Below are 14,181 nucleotides of genomic sequence, written 5' to 3'. Positions count from 1 at the left end.
AACATTTAGCAAGGTTTATTGTTTATATAATTGAAATGATTTGCTATCCTGTCAACATAGGAGGGGTGTGTTTTGGGGAATATTTGAATATTCAGAATGGAATCACAAGTATTTGTCCTCTAAATAAGCCTGATACTAATTTTTGTATTTATCTGCATTTTTTTAAATTTGTTTTTGGGGCAAATTATAGATCCTTTGGCTCTCATTTATGCTTAACTGTTTTTCAAGACTTTCATGCAACCTGGGATGGGGTAGAAAATGTTTGAATTAGGACAAGTTCTGTTACTTTGAACCTATGTTAGGGTACTCAGCTCTATATTAACTGACCCTGGGGATTTGAATCCATGTGATATCAAAGATGCTAGAAGTAAGAGAACCAAATCAGCAAATCCAGGAAAAGATAGGAACCATTGAAAAGCCAGAATCTCTCCAAGAATCACCCACCCTCACCATTTCTTAACTGCTTTTTCAACTAAGTTGCAAGAAATCAGCCACCAAGAAATCTGGGGATTTCAACACTCCTAGAAAACAAATGTTTTCATGTTGCAGAAAAATTTAAGGAAAACGTGCAGGGACTTATATCAGATTTTGGTGCATTTTGTACCTTGAGCATTGCAATGTTTCTATTTTCACAACTTGAACCTCCATAATGATTAGAGTGATGATGAAAATAAACTATTGTAGCTTTCCTATCACCAGAGGAGAGCACATTGAGAATTTCAGCAATTTCTTTCAGTCCGTGCAGGGACAAGGAGCATGTCTATACAACTAGAGGCCCTAAAACAACGGGTAACTATAGAGAAACAACTGTCTTCACAAGTCTGTTATGTTGAAAGAGCTGACTCCCAGGATGCAACAGCAATTAAACCTGCTCTATGGGGATATTTCTTCCTGATGCCCAGGGAAGTGAAGGGCAAGACTCAACACTACTTTGGCCACACTTGGATAGTAATAAAATAATCTGTTCACTTTTAGAGGTAAAAAATAATCTCAGTTCTTTTCTGCAAAAATAAAAACTTACAACTTTTGTTAAATTGAAAGCCCTCCCTTGTCCCTGCTTGTGGTTCCCTGGGAGCTGCTACTTGGATTGAGAGGGAAGGCATGCTTGTTCCTTCTCTTATTCCCATGACTTTCATTCCTCTTCCTTATCCCGATTCCTCCAGCAGTGAAACAGGAGGAAGAAGAGGAGATAAAGGGCAGAAAAGATCTTACTTGACAAATACTACTGTAGTCATCTAGTTGGGCTTGGCTTGTGCTTAAACTGACTCTTAAGGGACATTTGGGGGTCACTTTGGGGGTTCTTATGGAGTCTTACTGCCTCATTGGGGTTTCTTTGCCTGGAATTTCACCTGAAATCGTAAATGTACCTCTTCCAATCCAGATGGTCATTTTGGATTCCAGCCTCAACTCCTGGGCCTCCATCACAACCCTAGCTTCTTTCTGCTTAGTTCTCTTTACCACCACTCTTGAGTGTGCTTCTTGGGCAGAGTATTACACAGTTCTATGCTGGGTTTCTAATGCATGGTCCATAGGTATTCTCACATATCCTTTGCCATCCCAAATTCTTGATGCACAAGCAGGCTTTGGTGCAGCATCTCTTTACTTTGCCATCAGGACATCAGCCAGTAGCATTCTCTCTCTTGAAGATTTCTCAGGCAAGAGTCACATCCCAGTTTGCTGACTTCCCTGAAACTATTTACAAGTTCCAGGAAATGAGTCTCAAGATTTCCCACCGAAGGCTGTTTCCTTGTATTTGAGATATGGAAAAAATAACCTTCCACCGTGGAGGTAGGTGTAAATCACAGCACATTCCAGCTCTCTCCAGAAATCCTCTTCTGAATATCAACGTCCACTTAGCCTTTCCTGCTTCTTTGATGACTGGATATAGGTAATTAATTAAGGTCCCTAAAGCAGTTCTTAGGATTCTCCTTGGCAAGCCTGGCTTAGCCAAATTTGTACCTCATTTGGTAATATGTAAGTAGCAATATACTTTTTGACCTCATAGTTTAACATCTTAAGATCTTAACTGAAACTGAAACAAGAGAAGTCCATTTTAACATCCTAGTATAGTCAGATATTGGTTGCTTCCCATTATAAATTTATTTTAAGCACACACTGATTAGTAGATATCTACTATGTACAAAGCACAATATGAGGCCCTGTTGTGCTCCTACTTTTAGCAGGAAAGATAAATAGTAAAGTAGAGCTAGATTTACCAAATCTACTACAGAATGACCCGCTCTTCCTAAAATTCAGCCTTATGTAATGGTTAAGAGCACAGGCTCTGGAGTCAGAGTGCCTGTGTTCAAATCACAGCTTTTGTCTTTCTATCTTTGTGACATAAGGCAAGTCACTCTAACAATCTGTGCCTCAATTTCCTAAACTGTAAAATGGACGTAAAATAGGGCCTTCTCCACGGGACATTTGTGAGGAATAGCAGACTTAGGTTTGTACTGTGATTAGAGCATCATTTGGGGTTTGTGAAATAAAGATCCCTTATCATCATCCTCTTAAATGATACCCTTAAAAAAATTTCTCATAGAATTATATTACATATGTGTTAGAAAGATATATACTACCTTAAGAATTTACTAAAAATGAACAAATAGAAATTCTTCCAAAATGATGAAATAATGAGTCCACAAAACAAGCTTGCTAAAAAATTAAATAAATAAAATCTAAAATAAGTCTCCATACGTTCTTGAATGAAATTTCAGTTTTTGTCAGAGACCTGCTGGTTTTGTCACCTGGTGAATTCTGCAAAAACTTGAAATGACTTACAAGGACATGAATCTAAAATTTCAGAATCATGAGCAATATGGTAAGAAATTAAAATAAATTGAGGGGAAGATACTAGGCTACGAAGTCCAGGCACCTATTAAAATTGCCCTACCACTTGATTTTGAATTTCCCAACAATCAGTACCTGAAAGGAAACATAAAAGGAGAGGCTGTAGCTCAGTGGTTGAGCAGCTGTTTCCCATGTATGAGGTCCTATGTTCAATCCCTGGTACCTCCTAAAAAATACATTAAAAAATATTTTAAAAAATTTAAAAAAAAACATGGGACATAGCAACAGTTTGATGATGTTCTTTCATAATTTGTAACAAATGTTCTGTAATGCAAAGTATTGGTGGTGGGGGTGTGATGTATGGAAATTATCCACATTATGGGTGATTGCTTTGAAAGCTCACTTCTCTAATAAAAAAAAATGTTTTTTTTTTTTTCAATTTGCATTGCCCATCAAGCCAAAAACAAAATCAAAACAAAAAAATTAAATACCTTACTATCTTTGCATAAGAAAGAGATCTTTTCTGAGCTATTAGAAGCAGGAACTAAAAATAAACAATAACAACAAATCTTTTTGGACATACACATGAAGGCGATCTTTAACTTCCTTCCTTAAATTAATGCAGTTTTGTACTAAATTTTCTCATAACAACCCTCTGGGTAAGCCAATGCCATACCCTTGCTGCCTCTTTCAATGAGAATCCAGCCAGAGGTCAAGACAGTGCAGCTCAAACATTCAGGTTTCTGATATTTTGACTTAAAATCTCTACAGGAATGGATGGACTGTGTGTCCTTTAAACCTCGCTTTCCTCTTGTTGTTCCTCTCAACTGAGGTTTGATGAAAGGTGAGCAGCAGACAGTTTGAGGTTATGTATTCTGACAAGGGCCTGCAGTGCTGGTATTCTGTGCTACTGATTAAGGGCAAATCCATGTGCTTTAGCAATCAACTGAGCTCATGGTGGAGTTGACAGTCCTGCTGTTAAAGAATGCTTCTCAGAGCCAGAGGACATAAGCACCTCCTTCTCTTTACCACTGTACATTATGAAATTCTAAAGTTAACAGCAATAACTTTACATGTAGAATGATTTGCAGTACTTCTTTGCCTAACTTGGGGGGGGGGGTATTTTTAGATAACCACATTTTAGCTTCATCTTTGCTTAAACACAAACTAAGAATGGGGAACTAGGTTGTAGTTCTAGTATATCTCTAGTAAGTTATGCAAACTGATCAGTTCATTGCACCTTCACATGTCACAGTTTCATCGTCTGTCAAATGAAGAAATTGAATATTTTTCAGGCTTTTAGGATTTCGTTGTTTTGTGGCTGATGACAAAGAAGCTGTGCTCACTAATTGCCTGTCTGTGTGCTCTGTACTCTTTGGAATGATTTTATGTATTGTAAGCATTTGTCAATTGATTCCACATGGACTTCATTGCTCTGATTTCACCGGTTATTAAAAGGGGGGATTTCGAGCTTCATTTTTCTTGTGAAATGGAAAGAGAGGATTTAAGGAGCTATGTGAAAGGACATGAAAGGATGTCCTTTCACCCGGGCAGCTGTGCACCTTCTCTGTGGTAACCTAAGGGAAGAGGACACTCAATTGTCAGTTTTCTATGAGAAGGATATCTCAGATCTACTCAAATGTCAAGAATCCTGTTTCTCTACACACAATTTTTTGGAAGTAAAATTCAAGGAAAACTGCTGTTGTAGGAAACATGTCCTTTAATCCTATATGTGTTAAATGTTGGTTCTAGTACGATTTAGTACAATTTCTCTTCCCTCCTCCTTTCCAGCACCAAGGAAAAATTGGAGTTAAATTTAATGTTGGGACAGATGACATTGCCATTGAAGAATCCAATGCAATCATTAACGATGGGAAATACCATGTAGTCCGTTTCACGAGGAGTGGTGGCAATGCCACGTTACAGGTGGACAACTGGCCAGTGATCGAGCGCTACCCTGCAGGTAAGCCGGTGAATGTGTATCTGAGGAAGATTTTATGAAAAACAAACTGAAAAACAAAGCACTGTTTTGCGTCCGTTTCACCAAATTCTGGGGTTTTCCGAGAAGCCATCAGGTGTTTATTGGACTTTAGAGTCATGTGAATGTAATAGCTATCCTAAACTATTCTTGATATAGTGTCTAACTGGCATTTTACAGGAGAACTTGAAGGCACACATTATCGTTTGCAAAATTCAGGACATAAGTGAAACCCCCAAAATGCACACATAAAAGGCACAATATGTCAAACCTCTTTTTACTGCATCTTTGCATTTGAACAAAGGAAAGGCTTTGTCAAAAGTAACAAAGTTAAAATTGAAAACAGAGGGAGGAAATATTAGAATGCTTTTCTCTGAGAAAAAATAGGACTGTTCCTTTGATGGTGGTATATAGCTGAACTCATGAAATGTGCAAGAGGATCATGGGACAGGTAGAGATGGTAAAGGAACTAGAGTATCATAAATTAGTAGTTATAAGAAATGTACATAAATGAAGCTTTTCTCACTGTCATGCAATTACGGGTTTTCATAAGGATTCTCTGACACTAGTATTACTCATTCAAGTCTAATAACCTCAAGCCATTATTAAGATAAAAATTATCATGGTTATTGTTAGTGAGCTTTGTCAACACTACCTTATTGTTACAAAGGCAGTTGATTAGAAATGTAAACCTGTGTTGCTTGTGATTACATATATACTTTCGATTAAAAATGTTATTTTTAAATTAAAGTACAAATTCAAAGTATAATGGTTTTTACTGTAATAATTCACCCTCTATATTTTAGTACAAACTATGTTACTAAAATATTCTCTCATTTCTCTCTGCTCCATTTTTAGAAACAGCAATATTTCTTTGTACAGCAGAAGAGCTATAGCACAGAATAAGGAAAAAGTATAAAATAAATTGCCATTTTTCACAATACAAATGATTATCAAAATATATACATAAGCTTCTCTATTAGAATTCTTTTTTTTTTCCTGGAAGAAATAATTTAATTAAATAACTGCGTTTTTAAATAAATATCCATTTTCCCCACTTCTGCCTTACAATTGGGGAATGAAATGACTTTGATGCCTTTCAGGATCTTTTCTGATTTATAAAATTCTACATCCTCAAAGTCCAGTTCAAACCTATTCTATAAGCCTGGTGCTTTGCAAATAGTTCCTGAATTAAATGGTATAACACAAAAAGCAAACCCTGCTCTATGACAAAATTCAGAAGTAAGCACATTAGTATGTCCAGTGGCTGCTACGATACTGACAAATGGTAGACACACAATAAATATTTGTGGATTTGGTGTATGGGAATTATCGTGATTTTATTCTACAATTATGAAAACATATACCTCCTTTTACCATCTGTAATAAGAAAAAGAATGGAAAAACTGAAAAGAAAGTACCTTAGTACATGGATGCAATGTCTCACAGCCCCTGCTAATCCTTTATTGCATTTGCTGAAATCCTAATAGAAATGCATATTTTTATAACAATCTCAAAAAACAAATTAGCAAATATCCTAAAATACAGGCATATTGAAGACTTGTTTACTGAGAGGAAGTCATTGTATTGGACATTATGTAAGATGTAGAGTAGGGTGAGGTCCTGCCCTTTGGATGCTGTCATCTGTGAATAGACCTGGACATATAAAATGATCAATCCAAGTCATGTTGCAGTGCAGCAGTTGTCTCTTGAAGCTTCATGTTGGTCCAACTATTAATTCTTTAAAATTATCTTATATTTGGTAACCTTGTAGTCTTATCAGCCTTTCCAAGCTAGTGTCTTTAAGAACTCTGTCCTAGAGGATGTTAACAATGACCTGTTGTGGGGAGGCAGGACCAATGCTAAAGTTAGTTGGGAAATTTTGGATTAAACTAAATAAAAAACATCTGTATTTAGACTATTACATTATTAAGTATAGTGCATCTTTATAAAAGAAGTACGGAAAGAATTTCCCAAGCCTGGATGATCAGAACCTGGTTTTCTAATGCACCAATGTATTTGGGTAAATGTTTCATAATACTTTAAAAATTTCCTATATCCCCCTATTTTAAGGTATTTTATGTAGTTAACGAACCTTTGTGCACATATCGGACACCATGTATTGGATTTTGCTCATCAAAAAACCAAAACAAAACATGGCCCTGTCTTCTTGTGGCATGCTAAAGTGAAATTTGAAGACTGCTAACTGAGATTGGGGATGTATTCATTTATTAATTCAACAGATATGTGTATATTTTTTCTAAACTAATATTTGCTTAATACATATAATGTTTTATTTACCAATTAAATGGATGCACAAAGCAAAATATATTTAAAAATCAGGAGCTGGTAACATAATAATTAAGGAGGAAATATTTTGATATAGACATTTTAGATACTACCTTTTAACTTTAATAAAAGATTCTAAGTGCTCTTTCCACCAAGAAGTACTTTAGAGAGTAGTAATAAACTGAAAGCAGGTAACGTTACAATTTTTCTGAAGGAAACAAGCAAGGGTAAAACACTGAGTCCGCCATCAAGGAAATTCGAGCACATGTGATGAATTTTGGTCTGTACTTAGAAAAAGTTAAAAGTCAATATATAAAGAACTCAGAGGAGTCACGGTTGTTGTCATCAAATATTTTCTTAATCATCTGCTCTGTGTGCATTTCAGAGTGATGCTGAGGGAGAAAATAAGCCATGAAAATTCCAAATACCTTTTTTTTTCTTGGAGCTTCATCTATGACAGTTCCATAAAAGCTCAATACAAATTAAAAAGTAAGGTTTTAGGACAAAGTGATTTTGAGTGTGAGTTCAATAGTATGGTCTAGTGTATCTTTTTTTTACCCTATGGATTCTTAGTATGCCTACTTATTTATTTAAATATTCATTAGAAAAGCAGATGGCCTAGAGAAGCAGAAAATAACAGATTATATTTGGTTTCTTTTAAGAGCTTGCACTACAAAATATAGGTAATTAGGGATGAAAATTGTAGTTAAGTTTAGCACTTAACCTTCCATTATAGGGCTTTGTGGTAAGTGCTTTCATATGAAGCAATTCATCTAGCAGTGACACTATACCTTTAATGAAATGCACCTAAAGCATTGACCAGTGGTGTACCCCATAATTGTCTGGAAAGCTTTCATAGAGAAACTAATTAGTAGAGGTAGATTTTATGCATTATTAGAATATATGAAATATTTCTGTATCTTAATCCATATTTTAGAATAAATGTTGAATTTTCTGAATAACAGATGCAGTTGCCATTATTTTCTGTACATAAAGGAAAATACAGAAATAATATAGCACATTAAAAGTTTAAGAAGTCATTTCTTGGTGCCTATCAGTTAATGCTCTAGAATATAATGCATCATTAATCTCTGATTTGTCCCTAATGACAGTTATGTAGCAAATTTTTCTCCCACAACAAAATATAGACCTTCTCCATTCCTAATATTAATATGCAAAGTCTAACATCGTCCTGCTTGCCTTGCCTAAAGATTGCTCTACATAATCACAGCTGTTGTGGAAGCAGAGAGAATCAGTGATCGGGTATGGAAAGCCAGGACTCATTAATAATTTTGGGAAGGAAATTTTATTTACAACCAGCCGGGCTTGGGAACTCTTGTTCAAAATCCCAAGCCCCAAATAGGATTTTTGAGTTCCTTTTATACAGAGGATGTAGGACTTGGGAGTCAAATGGTGCTTTGTTTGAGTACTAGATAAGCTTGAATTAACACATTTTCCCCACACTCCCAGTAAGCTTGAATTAACATATTTACTTTGCATTCTCCCTAATATCTAAAGTCTATAGCCTATATCACTTAATTGGCTTTCTGGGACTGGAGTGGTTGGCATGGTTACAAAAGATGGGGCTCCAGTTCTAATTGTTTGACACACACAGCCCTGGTTATTCATGAAGAAATGCACAGCCCCCACACATAGCCCGTATCATTCCCCCCTTGATGCCAGCTTAACTTGCTAAGCTTTGGCATCACTGTTGTTGTACTTACGAGGCGGGCGGCTGTTTGTTGTTTTGGTTGATTACCCTGCTTATTAAATTTCCAGTGAGGGACCGAAGACAAGGCCTCTGGGTAATATCCAGGGCTTTTCCCTGTTCCCAGAAGTTTTGTTCTGGACAGCAGAATCTTGGGGGTGGGGGCCCTCCAACACCTATCCTGGGGGTTACCAGTGCTCACATGGATTTCTTGCCAGGCTCCAGATTTATTCATTAATATTTTTTATATCCCCCTACCCCTTGTGGCTTCTGTCTGCTCTCTTTTCCATTTGCTGTGCATTCCTCTGTGTCTGCATTTATTTATTTTATTTCCCCTCCCCCCTGTGGCTTGCTTGCTGTCTGCTCTCTGTGTCCACTTGCTGCATGCTCTTCTGTGTTCTTGCTTGTCTCCCTTTTTGTTGTGTCACCTTGCTGAGTTGGCTCTCCATGGTGCCTGTGGGCTGGGTCGTTCTCCACAGCCTGTGGGTGAGCTGCCTTCGCAAGGAGGCCCAGGGACATGAACCCAGGACCTCCCATATGGTAGACAGGAGCTCAACTGATTGAGCCACAGGGGCTTCCCTTATTCATTAATTTTTACTTTCCCTTAGAGAATTTACACCTTTAATCTTAGAGGGCTACTGAAGGGAGATGATCTTTTTTCTGTAGCTACTTCCTACTGGCCATGGGCTGTAGTCCCTACCTGACAAGGTGTGAAGACTTTTTTATTTTATTTTAACTGGAGGAAGACAGGTCTGACATTCTGTGTGAAGCTGGATGAAGCTTTCACATGGTTAACAAAATGCTCATTCTGAAAGAAATAAAATTAATCAGAGCTTTGGGGATAAATGGTCTCTTTAAGAGGACACTGGATTACAGAAGTAGAAAAGGTTAGGCACCTCCAAAGATGGCATCTTTTAAAAGTTGTTGGGGAACAGTGTATATAAAGTTATTTTATGTTCTTGGTTAACCTCAGAGAGAAATTATAATAGACTATGGTATTAGGTACTTAGCTTTGTTTTTGTTTTGTTTTTTTTTTTTGAAGCTGCGTTCCAGAGCACTTGTGCATTTTGTCAGGTGCTTCTGGTGAACTGGTACTCTTGGGTAGCTGACTTTATTCAGGATTAGTATATGAAGCTGGACATTTCTTTAGCTTTAATAGCTGTGGGAGTGATCAGAACTACAGAATAAAGGTTCTATATTTTGGCTTTAATCAAGCAACTTTTGATAATTTTTGACTGTTTTTATCAGGCTTTTTTTTTTTTTTGAAAAGCCTTTTGGTAAGGTGGTTAGGCCATTTTTTAAAAAAGGATTTATTTATTTTTAAAATTTATTTCTCTGTCCTTCCCGTCCCCCTCCCCACCCCCATTTGTCTGCTCTCTGTGTCCATTCACTGTGTGTTCTTCTGTGTCCACTTATATTCTTGTCAGCATCATCGGGAATCTGTGTCTCTTTTTGTTGCGTCATCTTACTGCATCAGCTCTCCATGTATGCGGCACCACTCCTGGGCAGGCTGCACTTTTTTCATGTTGGGCGGCTCTTTTTACGGGGCGCACTCCTTGCATGTGGACTCCCTCATGCGGGGGACACCCCAGCATGGCACGGGCACTCCTTGTGCACATCAGCACTGTGCGTGGGTCAGCTCAGCTCATCATATGGGTCAGGAGACCCTGGGTTTGAACCGTGGACCTCCCATGTGGTAGGTGGATGCTCTATTTGTTGAGCCAAATCCGCTTCCTGCATTTTTTTCTCAGATGAATGCCTTGGTGAAGTTCAGGATAGACTTTTTATTGCATTGCTCCTGGCAGGTAGATTTGAGCATTTTAATAAGCTACTTATTATTTTTTTTAGGGTGAACTTTAAGTGAGGTGTCCCAGTTTGTTTTCCCTGGGCATACTATGGAACTTTAAGTACTAGTACAGGTGCTGGAATAAGGGGTAGGAGGGAAACCTGGGTTGTGCTGCCACTTTAGCAGCTGCATCAGCTCAAGCATTTCCCTTTGCTTGTTTGTTTTTTTGATGCCCTGGACAGTGTATAACTGCTATTTCTTGAAGTAAGAGTATGGTTTTTAGTAAATTTAGGATTTCTTGCCTATGCTTAATAGGTGACCCATTGTTAATAAACAAGCTTCATTCTTGCCACACAGCAGAGTGAGTGTGAAGAACAAGGAAAGCATACTTAGAATCTGTATAAATATTAGCCCATTTTCCAGCTGCTAGTTTTAAACTTTGGGTAAGGGCAATTAACTCTGTTTTCTGGGCTGAACTTCCAGGGGGAAGAGCTTTGGCTTTTATGGTTTCAAATTGAGAAACCACTGTTTAGCCTGCCTTTTTAATTCCTTTTTAATAAAACTTGCATGTCTGGGTTCACAAAAGGCTCATCTTTTAAATTTGGCCTGCTTAAGTAGTTTTGATTAAGATTTTCGAGGCAAGACTGGAGAAGGGGTCCCTCAGGATCTGACTTTGGGCCCTCTGCTGGTAGTAGGGTGGCGGGTTTAAGAGTTTGACACACCCTTATTTGCACTTCAGGGGTTTTTAGCAATTGAGCCTGGTATTTAATTAACCGGCTACCTGCAAGCCACTGGTGGCCCCTGGCCTTAAGCACATTCTTTGCCTGGTATGGGGTGAAGATTGTGAGAGGTTGCCCCCAGGTTAGTTTGGTGGCTTTTTAGATTAAAAGGGCTGTTGGCCCCATTGCTCTCAGGCAAGATGGCTATTTCTTTTATCTTATAGACATGTTTATTAATTATTCAGAAAATGAAGTTTACCAGGACTTTTAACATGTTCAATGTACTTTTTCATATATTTAATAGAAATATTACCATAATTATTAGACATATATCTAGAATAGGATATAGGTACAGTACTTAATACTAATTAATGTACTACTTAAGGCATAAGATTTTTTTTTTGAGCTTTAATTAATAGATTTAAGTTTTAGATTTGCAATACTTTACATGTTATCTCTCCATGGGAGCAGACCATAATGCCAATTGAGTTTTAAGTTCTACTTACAGTACTCTGGTGATTATGGCTCCATTTGTATGTTCTTCACACAGTGAGCAAGCCATAGCACCATTGATCCTAGACAGAAGCTAAAAGGTAGTTTTCAGGATTCCACTGGTCTGGTGCATAGCACCCTTTGGCACTGTGAAACAGTACCAGTCTGGAGGTGATATCCATTATACATTGGGTATACCAAGCTATCGTTGGCTGCTGCAGGAGCTTGAAACTGCAAAGTAGTTTCCATCCACTTCAGGAGCAGGACCAGAGATGTAGTAAATGCTTTTATTGTTTTAGGGGTCAGTGACCAAACTAACCAATAACTCATATGGAGAGGCAACCTGCAATGTTTCAAGGCCTGCTTTAAATGCACAAGAGAATTTGACAATGCTGAAGTTTATCCCTTGATTTTTATATACCTTTTAAACATTTCTAATGCAATGTGTTACATATTAAATGAACTTAACTTTTTAGAACTTTGCTTTTTACTTTTACACTTTTATCATTAAGGTGTTAATTAGCAGGTATTTTATTTTAGCAGTAGAAGTAAAACTATTTTCCATTTTTAAAATGAAAATGTAAGATTCCCAATGGAATCAAGGTAATTTTTATTATTACTTGAATGTACACATTGAGGTGACTTTCAGACAGGTTTTATTGCTATGAAGTTATTTTTTGAAATTAATATCAATCTAAGTTTCTAGTTAATAACACCTTTTTAGAACTAGAAGATGTTTTTATAAACTCTTTATAAATGACCATAACCACAGACTGACTAATTTCTTTAGATAACAATTAGCAACCAATGGAATTTATTTTATACATTTAAGAGAGGACAACCCTGCATTTCTTTAACTTAATTTCATTAGATATGAACTTAGAATTTTTGTTTTAAAGATTTAATACATGTTAATTTATTAACTTGATATTTTATAAACCAGAGATAACACCCAAGCTAAATAAATAGTTTTAGCCTAATTTGGGCTCTAGGAATATTCATCACCTACGTAGCTGCATATTTTAATTTTTAACAATTTGAATAGAGCTCTTTTAAGAATTATTTGTTAATTTGATATTATCATCCCAATGTATGAAGATATACACTGAGAAAATGAATAATTTGACACAGAAACACAACTTAGTTACTTAAAACTTTCAGTTTTTTAAAACAAGTTTAACTGCAAATTAACATTTGAAAGATCTCCTGGAAGGCTTTTTCTTTAATTTGCACTATAACCATGAAGTTTTGCACAAGAATTGTTTCTTAATTAATGGCTTATAACCAAAATTTCCCTGATGCTATGATACAAAATTTTTGTTTTAGAACCATAAACAGAGATAAGGAGTGAGCCCAGACTGGCAGTGATTGTAAACAATTATTTATAATTATTATCACGATAGTTGAAGCCCAGGGGTAGGTGAAAATAGTTATAAAATAATTACAATTAAAGATAAGTTTAAATTGTTATTACTATTACTATAGTAATCACTAAATAAACTTGAAGTAGTCATAAACAAAAGTAAATTAGTTTAAGATTACAATTACAATAGCTGAAATTTAAGCTACATTTACTCTGCTGTAATAATTTCAGTTATTATATATATGTAATAAAGTTACTTATATACTGATTTTAATTCTTAGTTTCTAAAAAGTTTTTACTTAAAATTAATTTGGGTACCTTTATTAATTATGCAGTTAAAAATTTTATTAGTAATAATTCTGGGCAGTTTTTCCACCTTTTTCAGTAATTAAATAAATTTTACTTATGAGTTACACATTAAATTTACCAGCAAGACAATATTGGCATACAAAGATTCATTTCCAGGTTACTTTTTACCGTTATCCAACTTGTAACAGCTGAACTTTAAATTTCATTTTCTAGGCACAAGCAAACTGACAAAGGTAAAATAGACTTTAAAGTTGAAAACATAATTAAGCACAGATTAAAATAAAAGAATTTTATTCCTTTGAATTTTAACATGAAGTTTTTAACATGAAGTTGCTAAGCTGAATTGTTTTTTTTTCCTTCACAGTTTTTTATGACTTTATTGTCTGACAGTTTTCCAGTTAAACCAGCCATCAAAAGGCTATTAAGTGATTTTGCGTTCATTGTTTTAGCAAACAGGCTTTGGGTTTCTGAGGCAATAATCTTTTTGCTAGATAAAGACACTTTACCAGTTTTATAGTTTTTAAAACATTTAAAACATTACAACATAGACCTGCAAAGAGAAATTCAGAAAGGCAAAACATGGGCAGAGGTTAATCATGCAAATGTGTCCTGGCTTATGACAGCCCCTGGGGAAAGGAACTTCATTCATTGTATTCATCCTGGCTTTGCTCTGTGCCTTCCCACCTCCCCCTTCCCAGGCAGCTGGGAAGAAATGTGACTTGCAAAGGTGTGGACCTGCTAGGAGGG

General features: G+C 36.3%; 1 protein-coding gene across 50 annotated transcripts in view; it reads left to right on the top strand.

Moving 5' to 3' along the window:
- The window catches only part of NRXN1 (neurexin 1), a 1,214,286-nt gene that overhangs the window by 1,017,935 nt on the left and 182,170 nt on the right, over nt 1–14,181 (top strand). For all 50 annotated transcript variants that reach the window (XM_071208815.1, XM_071208816.1, XM_071208823.1 and 47 more), the window contains one exon: nt 4,582–4,753. In XM_071208815.1, coding sequence (XP_071064916.1) covers nt 4,582–4,753 — 172 coding nt within the window. The remainder of the gene's footprint in view (nt 1–4,581; nt 4,754–14,181) is intronic.

The sequence above is a fragment of the Dasypus novemcinctus genome, chromosome 17 (assembly GCF_030445035.2).
Source record: "Dasypus novemcinctus isolate mDasNov1 chromosome 17, mDasNov1.1.hap2, whole genome shotgun sequence".
Classification (NCBI taxonomy): Eukaryota; Metazoa; Chordata; class Mammalia; order Cingulata; family Dasypodidae; genus Dasypus; species Dasypus novemcinctus.
Note: the sequence above shows the minus strand (reverse complement) of the source record. Positions and strands in the feature narration are given on the sequence as shown.